At 44.8% G+C, this 18,725-nt stretch overlaps 1 protein-coding gene across 1 annotated transcript in view; it reads left to right on the plus strand.

Moving 5' to 3' along the window:
* Window positions 1-18,725, plus strand: part of mmp11a (matrix metallopeptidase 11a) — a 102,643-nt gene that overhangs the window by 68,289 nt on the left and 15,629 nt on the right. The window contains exon 6 of the mRNA XM_043716177.2: window positions 1,158-1,362. Within this exon, the coding sequence (XP_043572112.1) occupies window positions 1,158-1,362 (205 nt within the window). The remainder of the gene's footprint in view (window positions 1-1,157; window positions 1,363-18,725) is intronic.

Below are 18,725 nucleotides of genomic sequence, written 5' to 3' on the forward strand. Positions count from 1 at the left end.
ATTTCAATGGCTGGATATCATAAAGATTTGTTTTATTAGCCAAATGTGAGTTTCAAGGGATTTAGAATAGCAGCACAAGATTCCACAATTTTGAACAGCAAGAATTTTTACACTTAAAGTTAGAATATGTAGGTTATATTAAATATTTTGTCAGCATGGACCAGTTTTGACCAAACAGCCTGGGTCTGTGCTGTAGGACTCTATGACTCTGTGTAACTTGTCACACAGAATTAATGTGTTAAAAATGATTGAACACCCACAGAACTGGCAAATATAATTTCTATGGATTTCTCTGCAATTTCTTCACCCAATTCCATGCAAAATGAGAGATCTTTCACAAAAATATGGCTGCTGCAGCACAAAGATTGCTACAAAAAGAAGGATTCATCACAGGCCACTACAATCCATGTCACATAGGCACACCCTGGGTGCTGTTAGGGAGGGGGTTTCAGGATTCTTTCCACTGACACTGAAGGAACAGCAATAAGGTTTCAAGTCAGGATGGTGTGTGGCTTAGAAGGGAATTTGCAGGTACTGATGTTTCCATGTATCTGCAGCCCTTGGTGATAGAAGTTTCTGTTTGGAAGGTGCAATTGGTGAAGCCTTGAATTTCTGCAGTGGATCCTGTAGATGGTATGCACTGTGTATTGGTTGTGGAGGGACAGAATATTGAAGGTTGGGAATATGGTGCTAATCAAATGTCCTGGAAGGTGTGAAGCTTCTCAAACGTTGTTGGAGCTGCACCTATCCAGTCAAATGGCAAGTATTCCATCACAATCCTGACATGTGCCTTGTAGATGGGTGACAGGCTTTTGAGTGTGAGGAGGTGGGTTACTCACCACAGTAGTCCTAGCCTCTGACTTACTCTCAGAACCACGTGTTTACATGGTGAGTCCAAGTTCATTTGTGGTCAATAATAAGTCCCCAAGATTTTGTTTGGGGGCTGCAAGATTGAACAATAACTGTACATTTGAAGAGCAGGGTAATTTCTCTCTGGTCACGATTGAGAAATGAATCCATGCTGTGTTGCTGTACATTTTGTAGGTTTCCTGCAGTGAGTGTGTCATGATACAGCTGGCATCCCTGTGGAGACTAAATGCCTTTGGAATAGTTGTTTACCAGGAGCTATGTAATTATCAGCAATTCATCTTTTGCAGCCAGATGCTTGTGAGACTGACTTTGATGCAGTGTCGATGATCCGTGGAGAACTCTTTTTCTTTAAGTCGGAGTACGTTTGGAGATTGCGAGATGGTCATCTGCAGCCTGGTTACCCAGCATTGGCCTCACGCCACTGGCGGGCAATCCATGACCACATTGATGCAGGATTTGAGGATTCATCTGGGAACTTTTGGTTCTTCCAAGGTCAGATTTCCTTTCTGATTATTTTAGTCATTTCCACTCTTCTAAACCTTTGAAGATAGATTATAGGAATATTATAATATTTTTAAATGGCTGTACTGTATATGTGTTGTATGATCTAGCCAGCAATACAGGTCATTGGTGGAGCTGGAGAGGTCAGTGTCGGAGAGTGGAGTGATCAGTTTGGAGACTGGAGAGCTTAGAGTGGCAGTGTTGGGGAGCAGATGGGTCACTGTTTCAGTGTTGTGAGTGGAGGGCTCAGGGTGTCAGTATTGGAGAGTGGACAGGTCAGTATATTAGTGTTATGGAATGGAGGGGTCAGGGTGTCAGTCTGGGGAGTGGATAGGTAAATATGTCAATCTTGGTCAATGTTAGGACTGGCAGGGCCAGTATTGGGGAATGGAGGGGTCAGTTTTGGGGAGTGGAGGGGTCAGTGTTGGGAAATGATGGGGTCAGCACTGGGGAGTGATGGGGTCAATGTGTCAGTGTTGGGGAGTGGAGAGGTCAGTGTCAGTATTGGTCAGTGCTGGGGCTGGAGGGGTCAGTAGTGATCAGTGGGGCTCTCACTTGCTGCCAGACTTACATTATCAACCAAGAGCCTGACCGCAGTCAAAGCAGGGATGTGATCAGCTAAGCTCAAGCTGTCCTCTGGCTGCTGCATGACGAGTGGCTCGAGGTAACCTGAAAGAAAATAATTGCAACCACCCCATCCCCAGGATGTGTACACAATGTGGTAGGGTCAGTGAGGAGATGTATTAGGTTTGGCTGAATAGTTCTTTGTGTGTGTGTGTGTGGGAAGGGAGTATGTCAGTCTTTTTGGATGGGGGCATGATAGTTCATCTCTTCTCCTGTAAGTGATCATTTGAACCGTTGCTTTGAGCTTGTTGACCTCTCTGTCTCTGTCTCCTCTCTCTCTCTCACTCTCTCTCTCCCTTTCAATTTGGCTATATAAATGCAAGAAGCTATTAATCTGAGTTTTTTGATGTGCGGCTAACTGAAATAAAGCTCTCACATAACATTTTGCAGTTGGACTCTGTTGCTAAACATCTCTCTTCTAATGTGTGACAGTAGTAGCGGAGGATAGTTTCCTCCATCTTCTAATATATAACAAGCCATTCTGTAGACTTGAATAATGTTTGTAGGCGTCTGCAACACATCAACTTGCTAAGGACAAATCTGATAACCCTGCAGTTGTCATATTGCTACTAAATATATAAATGATGAGCAGGAGTGGGACACTCAGCCCTCAAACTTAATTACTGAACATTTCCACCTATATAATAATAATGTGTCAATTGTCTTAAAAATATTCAAAGACTTTACTTCCACCATCTTTTCAGGAGGAAAGTTACAAGGACCCATGACGTTATGAGAAAAGAATTATCTTTGTGTCTTAAATGGATGATACCTTTATTTTCAGACAGTAACCTCTAGTTCTAGACTCTCCTACAAGCACTGCGGCCTCAAAGCCCCAGGGACCAGGGTTCAATTGCAGCCTTGGGTGACTGTTTGTGTGGACTTTGCACATTTTCCTGGTGTCCGCATGGGTTTCCTCTGGGTGCTCCAGTTTCTTCCCATAGTCCAAAGAAGTGCAGGTTATGCTAAATTGCCCATACTGTTCAGGGATGTGTAGGTTTGGTGTATTAGTCAGCAGAGGTGTAAGGTAATAAGGAAGGGGAATCGGTCTGGGTGGGATACTCCTTTGGAGGGTCGATGTGGATGTGTTGGGCCTAATGGCCTGTTTACACAGTGTAGGGATTCTATTCTATGAAACAGTAGGGCCCCTAGTACTAAGCCCTGTGGAACCCCACAGGGAACAAACTGCCAGTCACAGAAGTATCCCTCTACCATCACCCTCTGTGTCCTGCCCGTTTGCATTGGATTCCATGAACTCCATTATATATATTAGACATAATGCCTTATCAAAACCCTTTCTAATCTTCATATAGACCACACCAAATGTATTATCCTTATCAACAATCCTGTTTACATCCTCAAATTTGTCAAACATGATCTTCCTTTAACAAAGTCATGCAGACTATCCCTGATTAATTCATCTCTTTCCAAGTGCAGATATATTCTGTTCCTCAGAATTCTTTCTAGGAACTTGCCAACCTCCAACATTAGACTGGTTGGCCTGTAACTTCCTGGTCCATCCCTTCGCTTATTTCTAAAAGTAGGACAATATTACCAGCTCTTCGTTCTTCAAGCATTTCACCTGTGAAGAATTTCCAAAGCAAATTTGAAATCACTGTTATGGCCTCTGATCTCTCCTCCTTTGCCTCCCTCAACAACTTGAGATAATCTCATTCGGACATGCAGATTTATCTACCTATCCGAATTTGTTTTATTAGCCAAATGTGAGTTTCAAGGGATTTAGAATAGCAGCACAAGATTCACAATTTTGAACCCCTTGATCCCTTCTTTCTCTGAGTGTTAATTTCTCTAATATTTTACAGTCCTCTATTCTGATGGCTATACCTGTGTCATCCTTTTTCCATTGTGAAGACTGGCATAAAGACTTCATTGAGGACTGTGCCCACATCTTCAGGGTCCACACATAAATTATATCTATCATCCCTAATAAGCCATGCTCTTTCATAGATTCCTCTTGCTCTTTATATTTTTATAAAGAAACTTTTAGATATTCCTTTATGCTACTCGTCAATACTTTCTCATGCACAATCTTTACTTTCCTAATTTCCTTTTTATGTTTACCCCTGCACATTTTAAACTCCTCTCGGGTCTCTGCTGTATTGAATCCTTGGTATTTGCACTAAGTTTCTCTTTTGCTCTTAAGCCTAACCTTTAGGTCCCTTGATATCCAACGCTGTCCGGTCTTGGTCCCACCCTTTGCTGTTTTATTCCAGCTATTTCCTCTCTGAATGTCTCTCACCACACAGATACAATTTTATCTGCAGCTCCCAGTCCACTTGGGCAAAGGGGTCTCATAGTAAAATTCTTTCCCCAGTTCAGAACTTTTATTCTTGTTCTCCATAGCTATCCTAAACCTAACTGAATTGTGGTCACAAAATGCTCCCTTACTGTTACTCCTTTTACCTGTCCAGGCACATTTCTGGAAACTAGGTCCAGATCTGCCCAGAGCCTTTTGCATACTGACTGAAAATATTCTCCTGGTTCCAATTTACAAATTTTGTTCCCTCCCTACCTTGCATAGTAAAACAATCCCAGGTAATATGTGGGTGTTCAAAATCCCTTACTATAACTGCCTTCTCTGAAATGTGATTACAGATTTGATCCCCTCTCTTTCCTGATCGTTTGTGTAGGAGCTTATAGTATACGCCCAACAGCTTGTTTTCCCTTCTTTCTGGTTTTTACTTCTACCCATATGCTTAATTTGATGATCCTTCTAAGAAATCCTCACTTCCCATGATGTAATTGATTCCTTGCAATCCCCCACACGCTTCTATCCCCCTCTCTACCTTGTTTCGATATCTTATAACCAAGAGTGTTGACAGCTATGCTTTCAGCCATAGCTTACTCCCTGTGCCTTCAGCTCATCTTACTCTCGAGGCCCCTTGCATTAAAATAGATTCCAATTAGCCTTACTAAATACATCTTTACTTATCTAGCCTATGTTTCCTCCTTTCAGACTCGCTTGCTCACTTTTTAACATTTAATTCCATCTCAGCTTCTCTCCACTTTGACCTACTTGCCAGAATCTAGCTTATATCTGTCACAAGAGCATTAGCAAACCTTCCTGTGAGGCTGTTGGTCCCATTCACAGTCAAATGTAACTCGTCCAGCTTATACAGTTCCCATCTCACCTAGAAATCGTCGCAATGCCTCAGGAATCTACATGCCTCCCTCCTGCACTAACCCTGCAGCCCCAAATTCATCTGCTCTATCCTTCTGTTCCAGTACTCAGTATTGTGTGGCACCTGAAGTACTCTAGAAATTACAGCCTTTGAAATCCTTCATTTCAATATTCCACTTAACTCCCTGAAGTTTGTGGGACGTCATTTCTCTTTGACCCTATGTCATTGGTCCCAAGATAGGCCACAACCTCTGGCAGTTCACCCTCCCCATTCATAATGCCGTTCATGCCTTCACTATGAGATTGTTAATTCATCCTATCTCTGCACAATATCAGATCTCCTCTGTGACTAAATCAGAAGACCCTGCCTCCCACCCCCCCACCCTCTCCAAACTCCCCTAGGTGCTAATGATTGCTCTATCTTGGAGTCTTCCTTGCACCCACTCCCTAGGTGCTGCTGGCTGTCCTTTTATGCCCACTCCTTGGCTGACTGCCTGTTCTCAGGCTGTCTGACTCGAAGATGCGCTTTTTTTAAGATGCTATCCTGAAAACAGACTGTACGTCAGAGAGTCATTCAGCATGCAAATAGACACTATCTTTTAGAGTCATAGAGTCATTTCTTTTGATTTTTTTTTCTCCAGTCTCTATGTAGATTAAAATCCTTCATGATTATTGCTGTAACTATCTGACAAGCTCCCATTATTTCTTCCTTTATATCCTAAAATTCCGAATGGTTATTGTGCCATTCCCACAAATGGCTTCTTACCTTGATCATTCTTTATCACTGCCCAAACCACTCTGGTTTCCTGAAATTAGCACAATAGAGATGGATGACTAAATACCCTCATTAATTAATGGAACTATTCCTCCATATCTTTGCACTTCTGTCCTTCCTAAATGTCCTGTTCCTTCAAAATTCAGATCCCATTCTTGGTCATCTTGCAGCCATCCCTTTGTATTTTCTATTAGATCGTACTGCTGTATTTCTGTTTGCTCGTCTATTTTGTCTTGAAGGCTACATGCATTCAGGTACAGAGGTATTAATTTTTTTCCTTACTTTTGTAATCTCTAGCCTTATTGCTGTTAGATGTGTTCCTTCTTTGAACTGCTTCTAACGCATTTCCATCCTTAAATAAGGAGACCCACACTTTACACAATACTCCATATGTGGTCACATCAGTGCTCTGTAAAACTGAAATATGATACCTTGCCATCACTATTCAGTTTAAAACTCTTGTAACTTCCCTGGTTATGAGGCTTGCTAGAACACTAGTTTCCAGTAGGGTTCAGGCATAGATTGTCCCAGCAATAGTGCCCCACTTTCCCCAGTCGTGGTGCCGGAGACCCATGTTCTGGAACCACTGCCTGCAGATCAGTCTTTGTGTCGTCTGTTAGCTTTCTATTCTGGTTTTTGTATGCCAACTTACATGTGGCTCACTTAATAATACTCCAAACTTGTTTTTAAATGGTTTTGCACCTTAATTAGGCTCCTAGCTAGGAAAAACAAATATGAGGGTTAGGGTGGATTGGCCATGGTAATTAGGGGTAGCATGGTGGCATTAGTCAGAGGGGGGGTGGATTAGTCTTTGGAGGGTCGGTGTGGACTTGGTGGGCCGAAGGGCCTGTTTCCACACTGTAGGGAATCTAATCTAGTTTAGCTCTTCTTGCTGATTATGAAGAACCCTTTCCACCTCCTGCCATGGTATTGGTATGAGATTAGATTAGATTAGATTCTCTACAGAATGGACCATGAGAATTGGATCCCCCTTCTCTCGTTGTAAGTTCATATCCAGCTCTGAGCTGAAGCCATCGAACTTTTGGACTCTCTCATTTTGCTGCAAAGAACAGTGGCAATCCTTCTGACTAGAGTGTCTCCTACTACCACAACATTCATAAAAGAAACTCTTACTGATGGACAATTGCAGAGGCTGAGGGTCCTGCAGTTCTCTCCTTGGAGACTCCTGATCTGCTTCAATGTTCGTGAGAGCCTCCTTTTGCTGATCTGTGACTAAATCAGAAGACCTTGCCTCCCACACCCCTGCCCTCTCCAAACTCCTCTAGGTGCTAATGATTGCTCTATCTTGGAGTCTTCCTCTCACCCTCTCCCTAGGTGTTGCTGGCTGTCCTTCTGTGCCCACTCCTTGGCGTGCTGCTGACTGCCTGTTTTCAGAGTCCTCCTCTTATCCACTTTTCTAGGTGCTGCTGACTGCCCCATAGAACATAGAACATAGAAGAATACACCGCAGTACAGGCCCTTCGGCCCTCGATGTTGCACCGATCCAAGCCCACCTAACCTACACTAGCCCACTATCCTCCATATGCCTATCCAATGCCCGCTTAAATGCCCATAATGAGGGAGAGTCCACCACTGCTACTGGCAGGGCATTCCATGAACTCACGACTCGCTGAGTAAAGAACCTACCCCGAACATCTGTCCTATACCTACCCCCCCCCCCCCCCCCCCTCCCCCCCCCCCTTAATTTAAAGCTATGCCCCCTTGTAATAGCTGACTCCATACGTGGAAAAAGATTCTCACTGTCGACCCTATCTAAACCTGTAATCATCTTGTACACCTCTATCAAGTCACCCCTAAACCTTCTTTTCTCCAATGAAAACAACCCCAAGTGCCTCAGCCTTTCCTCATACGATCTTTCTACCATACCAGGCAACATCCTGGTAAACCTCCTCTGCACCCATTCCAGTGCCTCCACATCCTTCCTATAGTATGGCGACCAAAACTGCACACAATACTCCAGATGCGGCCGCACCAGAGTCTTATACAACTGCAACATGACCTCAGTACTCCGGAACTCAATTCCTCTACCAATAAAAGCGAGTACGCCATATGCCTTCTTCACCGCACTATTTACCTGGGTGGCAACTTTCAAAGATCTGTGTACATGGACACGGACACGGAGATCCCTCTGCTCATCCACACTACCAAGTATCCGACCATTAGCCCAGTACCCCATCTTTTTGTTACTCTTACCAAAGTGAATCACCTCACACTTGGCTACATTGAACTCCATTTGCCACCTTTCTGCCCAGTTCTGCAGCTTATCTATATCCCGCTGTAACCTGCCATATCCTTCCTCACTGTCTACAACTCCTCCGACTTTCGTATCATCCGCAAACTTGCTCACCCAACCTTCTAACCCCTCTTCCAGGTCATTTATAAAAATGACAAACAGCAATGGTCCCAAAACAGATTCTTGCGGAACACCGCTAGTGACGGCACTCCAAGATGAACCTTTGCCATCAACTACTACCCTCTGTCTTCTTCCAGCCAGCCAACTCCTAATCCAAACCTCCAACTCACCCTCAATGCCATACCTCCGTATTTTTTGCAGTAGTCTACCATGGGGAACCTTATCAAACGCCTTACTAAAATCCATATACACCACATCTACCGCTTTCCCCTCGTCCACCTCCTTAGTCACCTTCTCAAAGAATTCAATAAGGTTTGTGAGGCACGACCTGCCCTTCACAAAACCATGCTGACTATCCTTGATCACATTATTCCTATCCAGATGTTCATAAATCCTATCCCTTACAATTCTCTCTAAGATTTTGCCCACAACAGAAGTGAGACTCACCGGCCTATAGTTACTAGGGTTATCCCTACTCCCCTTGAACAAGGGAACCACATTTGCTAGCCTCCAATCTTCTGGCACTACTCCTGTAGACATTGAGGACATAAAAATCAAGGCCAATGGCTCTGCAATCTCCTCCCTCGCTTCCCTGAGAATCCTAGGATAAATGCCATCAGGCCCAGGGGACTTATCTATTTTCACCCTTTCCAGAATTTCCAACACTTCTTCTCTACATACCTCAAAGTCATCCATTCTACTTAATTGTGACTCAGTATTCACATTGACAACCATGTCCTGTTCCTGATTGAATACTGACGAAAAGTATTCATTCAGTGTCTCCCCAATCTCTTCAGCCTCCACACGCAACTTCCCACTACTATCCTTGACTGGACCTATTCCTACCCTAGTCATTATTTTATTCCTGACATACCTATAGACAGCCTTAGGGTTTTCCCTAATCCTACCAACTAAAGACCTTTCATGTCCCCTCCTTGCTGCTCTTAGCTCTCTCTTCAGGCCCTTCCTGGCTACCTTATAACTCAATCGCCCCAATTGAACCTTCACGCCTCATCTTTACATAGGCCGCCCTCTTCCCTTTAACAAGGGATTCCAATTCCTTATTAAACCACAGCTCCCTCACACGACCCTTTCCTCCCTGCCTGACAGGTACATACTTATCAAGGAGACTCAATAGTTGCTCCTTGAACAAGCTCCACATACCAATTGCGCCCTTCCCTTGAAGCCTACTTTTCCAAGCCATGCATCCTAGGTCGTGCCTCACCGCATCATAATTTCCCTGCCCCCAGCTATAACTCTTGCCCTGCAGTGCACACTTATCCCTCTCCATCACTAGAGTAAAAGTCACCGAATTATGGTCACTATCCCCAAAGTGCTCACCTATCTCTAATTCTAACACCTGGCCTGGTTCATTACCCAGAACCAAATCCAGTATGGCCTCACCTCTTGTTGGCCTATCTACATATTGTGTCAGGAAACTCTCCTGCACACATTGAACAAACACTGACCCATCTAACGAACTTGAGCTATAGCTTTCCCAATCAATATCAGGAAAGTTCAAGTCCCCCATAACAACCACCCTATTACTTTCACACTTCTCTTGAATCATCCTCGCAATCCTTTCTTCTACGTTTCTAGGAATATTAGGAGGCCTGTAAAAAAACTCCTAACAGGGTCAGCTCACCTTTCCTATTCCTAACCTCAGCCCAAACTACCTCAGATGGCGAGTCTTCATCCATCGTCCTTTCCACAGCTGTAATATTATCTTTGACAAGCAATGCCACACCTCCCCCTCTTTTACCCCCACCTCTGACCCTACTAAAACATTTAAACCCTGGGACCTGCAACAGCCAATCCTGTCCCTGTTCTACCCATGTCTCCGTAATAGCCACAACATCGAAGTCCCAGGTACCAACCCACGCTGCAAGTTCACCTACCTTATTTCGTACACTTCTTGCATTGAAGTATACACACTTCAAGCCACTTTCCTGTTTACAGGCACCCTCCTTTGAAATTGATGCAATGTTCCTAACCTCTCTACACTCCAGGTCCTGCACCCTAAAGCTACAGTCTGGGTTCCCATGCCCCTGCAGAGTTAGTTTAAACCCCCCCCCCAAGAGCACTAGCAAACCTCCCCCCAAGGATACTGGTGCCCCTCAGGTTCAGGTGTAGACCATCCTGTTTATAGAGGTCCCACCTTCCCCAGAAAGAACCCCAGTTATCCAAATACCAGAATCCCTCCCTCCTGCACGATCCCTGTAGCCACGCATTTAACTGTTCTCTCTCCCTATTCCTCGACTCTCTATCACGTGGCACCGGTAACAAACCAGAGACAACAACTCTGTTTGTTCTAACTCTGAGCTTCCAACCTAGCTCCCTGAAAGCCTGCCTAAAATCCTCAGCGCTCCTCCTACCTATGTCATTGGTGCCAATGTGGACCACGACTTCGGGCTGCTCCCCCTCCCCCTTAAGGACCTGGAAAACACGATCAGAGACATTACGTACCCTTGCACCTGGGAGGCAACATACCAAACGTGAGTCTCTCGTTCCCACAAAACCGCATATCTGTGCCCCGAACTATCGAATCCCCAATTACTATTGCTCTGCTCTTCTCCACCCTTCCCTTCTGAGTAACGGGGACAGGCTCCGTGCCAGAGGCCTGAGCCCCGTTACTTACCCCTGGTAAGTCGTCCCCCCCACAAGTATCCAAAACGGTATACTTGTTCTTGAGGGGAACGGCCGCAGGGGGTCCCTGCACTGGCTGCTTCCTCCCAGTCCCCCTCACTGTCACCCATCTATCTGCCATCTTTGGAGTTACTACTTCCCTAAAGCTCCGATCTATGACCCCCTCTGCCTCCCGAATGATCCTAAGTTCATCCAACTCCAGTTCCAGTTCCTTAACACGGTCTTGGAGGAGCTGGAGATGGGTGCACTTCCTGCAAGTGTAATCAGCAGGGACGACCATGGCATCCCTCACCTCAAACATGTTGCAAGAGGAACATTGCACTGCCTTCACTGCCATCCCTTTAAAAGTAACCTTTTTTAAAAAAAAAACTAGGTCTAAAGAATAGAACAAGCAAAATGCAGCCCTTACCTACTTACCACAACGGGTCTTATTATTAGGTTAGAGGAGGAGGGCAGGTGGGAGACATTACCTCTGTAGTGCCTCGGGTTCTTCTCCTGCGCGCTTTTATAGGGAAAAAAAAACCTACCCGGCTGCCCCTCTGGTCTTCGTCACTTTCCCCTGCTGCTCCCGCTCTTTCTGTGAAGAGAAAAAAAAAAACACCGCTGCCCGCTACCGGTAAGTAATTTTAAAACAAACTGTCTTACCTTAGCTGCTGTTCGCAGTCAAAGTGTCTTACCTATCCTGGAGTCCTTCTCTCACCCACTCCTCTAGATAAAGAACAATGCAGCACCGGAAGAGAACAGGCCCTTTGGCCCTCCAAGCCTGCACTGACACATTTTTCCCTTCCATACTAAATCTGCCTTCACTTATAGGCTGTGCATTCCACCCTGTATGTGAAAAACTTGCCTCGCAAGTCTCTTTTAATCCTCCCTACCTCCCCCCTCTCGCCTCCACTCTCCCCACTCCCCACCTCCGCACCTTGAACATGTGTCCCCTCGTAATTGAACTCTCCACCGTGAGAAAAAGCCTCATACTTTCTATTCTATCCATGCCATTCACAATCTTATAAACTTCTGATAGATAACTCCTCAACCTCCTGTGTTCCAATGAAAACAAACCCAGTCTATCTAACCTTTCTTCATAGCTAAAGTCCCCATACCCGGCAGCATCCCAGTAAATCTCTTCTGGACCATCCTTTTGGTAGTGTATGCAATATTCCAAATGTGGCCTAACTAAATTTCTATAAAGATGCATCATAACCTGCCTATCCTTCTACTCAATGCCTCTTCCAGTGAAGGCAAGCATGCCAAAGGCCTTTTTCATGACCTTATCTACCTGATTGGCCACCTTCAGTGATCTGTGGAGCTGCACACCCAGATCCCTCTGCATATCAATACTCCTAAGGGTTCTGCCATTCACTGTATAATTTCCACCTGTAATTGACTTTCCAAAATGCAACACCTCCAGAATTGTGCAGATTAAATTCCATCTGCCATTTTTCTGCCTATGCGTCAAACTGATCTACATCCTGCTGTATCCTCTGACAATCCTCCTCACTATCCACAACACCACTAATCTCTGTATCATCTGCAAACTTGCTAATTAGACTAGCTACACATTCCACCAAATTATTTATGTAGACCATGAACAGCAGAGGTCCCCACACTGATCCCTGTGGAACATCACTAGTCACAACCTTCCATTCCAAAAAGCATCCTTCCCCTGCTACCCTCTATCTCCTATGACTAACCCAGTTCTGTATCCATCTTGCCTGCTTACCCTGATCTCATGTGACTTCACCTTTTGTACCAGTCTGCCATGAGGGACCTTTGTCAAAGACTTTACTGAAGTCCATTTGCTTCTAAATGCGTACAGATCTTGTCCTTGAGAACCTTTTCAAATTATTTCCTACCTCCGATATGAGGTTTACAGGTGCTGCTGTCTTTGTTTTCAGCATCATTATCTTGCCCACTTCGCTAGGTGCTGCTGACTGCCTGTTTTCAGGGTCCTCCTCTCACCCACTCCTCTTGATGCTGCTGACTGCCTGTTTTTAGCGTTCTTATTTTGCCTATTCCACTTGGTACTGCTGATTGCCCTATCCTGGGATTTTTCTCTTGCCCACTGCTCTAAATGCTGCTAACTGTCTATTTTCAGGGTCATGATTTGGAGATGCCAGTGCTGGACTGAGGTGTACAAAGTTAAAAATCACACAACACCAGGTTATAGTCCAACAGGTTTAATTGGAAGCACTAGCTTTCGGAGCGCTGCTCCTTCATCAGGTGGTTGTGGAAGGTCCTCCTATTTTCAGGGTCCTCCTCTCGCCCACTCTTCTAGGTGTTGTTGACTGCCCCATCCTGGGGTCTTCCTCTGGCTGACTCCTCAAGATGCTGCTGACTGCCAGTTTTCAGGGTTCTCCTCTGACACCCCTCCGGGTCCACTGCTGACCTGCTCCTGTCTGCAACTGAGCTTTATTGGTGGAATACTTTGAGATGTCATTGGTAAATTCTTTTAGGACAGCCTCTCAATTGTCTCCTCCAAACTGATCCAAATAGAGGTCCATAGTCTCATGATCCTTCAAGAGAAAAGCAGCTCTTGGGAATCTTGTGCTTTCCTCCTTTAAACTGTTTTTCTTATAAACAACCCCGCCCCAGCTGTACATTGAAAGAATGGGCCTCCAACTGTTTACAGATACTCTTGCTTTCTCTGGTTGAGCTTGGATTGCTTGCTGTGTGCAGTCAGTAATATTCTGTATCTGTAGAAAACCAACACTTGCAACATTACATGAGGATGCAGCTGGTTTGCTTCCTATTGTCATCACCAGGAAAGCTGATATAATGTGTGCCCTGGTGCACAGCAGACTGGTGGGCTCTCTGTTTTTAGTAGTCCCATGAAAAGAGAAAGATTGATACCAGAGGTGGAAGTATCTGCCAATATATAGCCATCAGGTTCTGCAGGGAACAGGTCCTTTTTTAGTGGGTGACAAAGACATTTGCTGTTATGTGGTAACCTCAGCCCCCAGATGCACTGCTCTTCCCAGTGATTGAAGAAGCTAACATGAACATTGCAACCCACTGCCCTCTGGCCAATCAGGGCTGGGCAATGAAAGCTGATTGAGCTAACAATGCCCACATCCTGGGGTGAATTTTTTGAAAAATCTCTCCAAGCATGTTCTCTTTGAAAATGGGTTTGTTCCGCTCAAAGTTTCAACTTTGATGTGCCGTTATCCCACATTAAACAGGAAGAGGTTTTGGCTGAGATTTCACACAGATTTGCAAGTTCAAAGAGAATGGCTGTTTGCATTGTCTAATTTCAGGACAAACCCTGATGTATGTAAACGTGACAAGCAGACTGGAATAGTCATACGTAACAAATTTGACTATGTCAACAAAATGCCTGTTGTTCTCAATGATGCTTCTAGCTTTAAATCTTTAACTCTATACCTGACAGGACAGCCAAATTAAGGACAAGTTACAAAGGTGCTTCTAACACTTGTTCTCCAGGCTCACTGTGTGGCTGCATTTTTGGGCTCCCCAAGATATACAACAGTGATGCCCCTTTACACCCTTTTTACCTCAGAATGGCTCTGCATATCATGGTTCAGCCAAATAATATGAATTGTTGCAACCAGTTTTAGATTAGTTATTCCACAAACATTGTGAAGGATTCCTTCAATTTTGCGAATACCATATAAGACCTACTTATTTAGAGCAATAGCATGTCCATTTTGATTGTCCATTTGTCTCTCTCTGTAGGGATTAACATTGCTTCAATGGAGGAGGCCATGAGTTCTCTTTCCACACTGCCAGCTTATTTACCAATGTTGATTACCAATAAACCACTCAAGGGTGCCACTGACATTTACCCTATGACTGCAATGGCAATGTGGATGTGCCATCAGTGATCAATCAATCTGTGTTCATCCATCTCATGAGCATAGCAACTCATTGAGTCATGTTGCTATGTCATCATGTGCACCCAAATAAATGGTGTTGCTGTGGATCGCCACTAGGTTCAACTCTTGGTGCATCTTTGCCGGTTACAACCAGAAGAGTATCTTCAATGAAGGGACCTCTAACCTCCTACTCCAAGGATGTTTCTGATATGTAGAAGATACGTTTGAAGATGTTTTGAATCCTCAACTACAGCAAAGAAACTATTTAACTTTATAAACACCATCATGTCCTCATGGACCATTTGAAATGAAGCAATCAAATGAGCTGCTGTCCTGGGATCATATTGGTTGAAAAACCTGCCAAATCTCTCTTTTAATCTACTAAAAATCTGCATTCGCTGGTCGGTGTACACATTGAGATTCCTAATGCTCCATGTGCTGTGGGATCAATTTTACTGGCCAAAGCCATCCGCTTACTGTGTAAGTTTGATTCTGAGACTTTGCTCTGTGCCCTCCCTGGCTCTGTGCTCTGTGCACCCCATCTCTGTGCACCCTCTGTCCACTCAATTCTCCATTTTTTCTCTATGTAGGGATTAACATTGCTTCAATGGAGAAGGCCATGAGTTCCTGTGCCAGAGATAAAAAGCCACTGGGGCTCAGGTGGACGACTCTGTCATTTCCACGTGGACCTCTCTGCCTCTGGATCTCCGATACACATCCACATGCATGACTCTGCAGCTGAAACATCAGCTGCTCTGCTAGGTGGAGTATCACTTGGCCTGTCCTCTCTTCTCGGGGCCAATGAGGCAACTCTCACTGACTGTTACCGCCTCCTGTGCTTGCAGCGTCCGCATCAGCTTCTCATGATTAATGTACTTTGCTGGTGGAAGGTGTGTTGGAAAAACACAAGGCAGTGTCTTGAGATGTAGAGGAGAAGCATTGGGCTTTTGTTACTTCTTGGGGAGACATGATTTCAGTGTCTCCTTTTAAGCAAGGCCTGGAGCCTGGGCCTTCCCTTCGCCAAGAGTTTCCAGGGGTCACAGGTCCCACAAGATCAAGGGACTGTTGGACACCATCATCGCTTGTCTTATTCTCCTACATTTCCACAGGCTGCTCTGCCCTGACCTGCCCATCTCCATGGTCTACTCCAAATCACTGTTACCATGGCAATGAAAGGCACCGAACCTCCAGTTTATTGTGGCTATTTGGTATTTGAGTAAATGTCTATAAACACAGACTACATGTCTCTTCTGTCTCTCAGTTCATCAGTACTGATCACTCTGTAAGACACAGTAAACTACAGCAGTATGTCAGCAATGCTGAGGCAGACATCTCAATCCCATTGGCCAAGGCACCCTCAATATGGATCTTGGTTTCTGGTGCTGCCCCTGTGTGGATCCACAATGAGCCTCACATTTAATGGACTCTTTTTAGTGTTTCCAGTTTGCAATTCACCTTGCCACTTTGAAACACCTTTCCAATCTGTGTCTGACCATGAAGTATCTTTCTCTGCTGGAACCACATTCTGGCAGAGATTCCTCGACAAATCACAATGTCTGCTGCTTGCAGCCAGGCCTTTGCAGTCAGGTTCATAGGCTTTCTGCTAGCTCCTGCAAGCAGAGCATCTGCCCATTCACTGACTGTGTCACCAGAGAGACATCACTTAACCATAAGAAACCTTTCTTCATTCTTTGCTGTATTGCTGTAGAGCCTACCATTATTGCTTCTATCTTCAATCTGCCTGACCTCTATACATGTTCCTTTACTTGACGTTGTGTGACCCCCATTGTCGATACCAGGATGCTCTGCCAACCTACAGGTCTCCTATTGCCAAACTGCTGGTAAGATCCTGCAGGAAATCCCAACACCATCAATGCAATAACTAATCCATATTCACAACAACCAGCCACCCCCACCAAGTGAATCTTTTAATAAGCTTTTAAAAGACAGAAGATCTATGAGAGGATTTTCGGAATCAGTTTACTTCTCCAAATGGAAAAGCTTGACTTGTTTAAAAAACAATCCATGCTTGATGAAAGAGGCTATGTAACAACACAAAACTACAAAACAGAGTATACAAAAACCACCCCAAAGTTCTAGATGTAATGGGAGATTTCATAAAGAACAGCAAATTGTTATAAAAAAGTGGGTGCTTCAAAAAAAGAAACCCACATTGTTACAATGCAGCAAGAGGCCAATCAGCCCTTCATGGACCAGCTCTCAAATTGAGCTATTTATCCAGTTAAAAGTGTGGCACTGGAAAAGCACCGCAGGTCAGACAGTTTCCAACAAGCAGGAGAGTCAACATTTCAGGCATAAGCCTTTCATCATTCCTGAACATCTCTGGCATACACGCACCAAACAACCTCACCACCCTGTGGCTGATCACTTCAACTCTCCTTCCCACTCTGCCAAGGACATGCAAGTCCTGGGCCTCCTCCACCACTGAATCCAAGCCACCCGACGACATGGAGGAACAAAGAACAAAGAAAATTACAGCACAGGAACTGGCCCTCCAAGCCTGCACCGATCCAGGTTCTTTATCAAAATCTGTCACCTATTTTCCAAGAATCTGTATCCCTACCCATTCATGTATCTGTCTAGATACATCTTAAATGACACTATCGTGTCTGCCTCTACCACCTCCATTGGCAACGTGTTCCAGGCACCCACCATCTTCTGCATAAAGAACTTTCCACGCATATCTCCCTTAAACCTTTCCCCTCTCATCTTGACCCCTAGTAATTGAGTCCCCCCTCTGAGAAAAAGCTTCTTGCTATCCACCCTGTCAAACCTCTCATGATTTTGTAGACCCCAATCAAGTCTCCCCTCAACCATCATCTTTCAAATGAAAATGTGAAGGTGTTTGGTATGCTTTCCTTTATTGGTCAGAGTATTGGGTACAGGAGTTGGGAGGTCATGTTGTGGCCGTACAGGACATTGGTTAGGCCACTGTTGGAATATTGCATGCAATTCTGGTCTCCTTCCTATCGGAAAGATGTTACGAAACTTGAAAGGATTCAGAAAAGATTTACAAAGATGTTGCCAGGATTGGAGGATTTGAGCTAGAGGGAGAGTTTGAATCGGCTGGGGCTGTTTTCCCTGGAGTGTCGGAGGCTAAGGGTGACCTTGTAGAGGCTTATAAAATCATGAGGGGCATGGATAGGATAAATAGACAAAGTCTTTTCCCTGGGGTGGAGGAGTCCAGAACTAGAGGGCATAGGTTTAGGGTGAGAGGGAAAAGATATAAAAGAGACCTAAGAGGCAACTTTTTCACACAGAGGGTGAAACATGTATGGAATGAGCTGCCAGAGGAAGTGGTGGAGGCTGGTACAATTGCAACATTTAAAAGGCATATGGATGGGTATATGAATAGGAAGGGTTTGGATGGGCCGGATGCTGGCAGTTGGGACTAGATTGGGTTGGGATATCTGGCCGGCATGGACGAGTTAGATTGAAGGGTCTGTTTCCGTGCTGTACATGTCTCTGACTCTATGACGCTACTCAACCTCTCTTCATAGCTAGCACCCTCTATACCCAGCAACATCCTGGTGAACCTGCTCTGCACCCTCTCTAATGCATCCATATCCTTTTGGTAATATGGCAACCAGAACTGTACGCCGTATTCCAAATGCGGCCGAACCAAAGTTCTATACAACTGTAACATGATCCGCCAACTATTGTACTCAATACCCCATTCAATGAAGGAAAGCCTTCTTGACCACTCTATCGACCTGCTTTACCACCTTCAGGGTACAATGGACCTGAACACCCAGATCTCTCTGTACGTCAAATTTCCCCAGGGACTTTTCATTTACCATATGAACTGGATCTTCCAAAATGCATCACCTTGTATTTGCCTGGATTGAATCTGTCTGCCATTCTTCCGCCCAACTCTCCAATCTATCCATATTTTGCTGCAGTCCCCTTCACTATTTGCTATTTCACCGATCTTAGTGT

Source organism: Chiloscyllium plagiosum, unplaced genomic scaffold (assembly GCF_037043375.1).
Source record: "Chiloscyllium plagiosum isolate Xiang-an unplaced genomic scaffold, Cpla_swu_hap1 HiC_scaffold_24, whole genome shotgun sequence".
Taxonomy (NCBI): Eukaryota; Metazoa; Chordata; class Chondrichthyes; order Orectolobiformes; family Hemiscylliidae; genus Chiloscyllium; species Chiloscyllium plagiosum.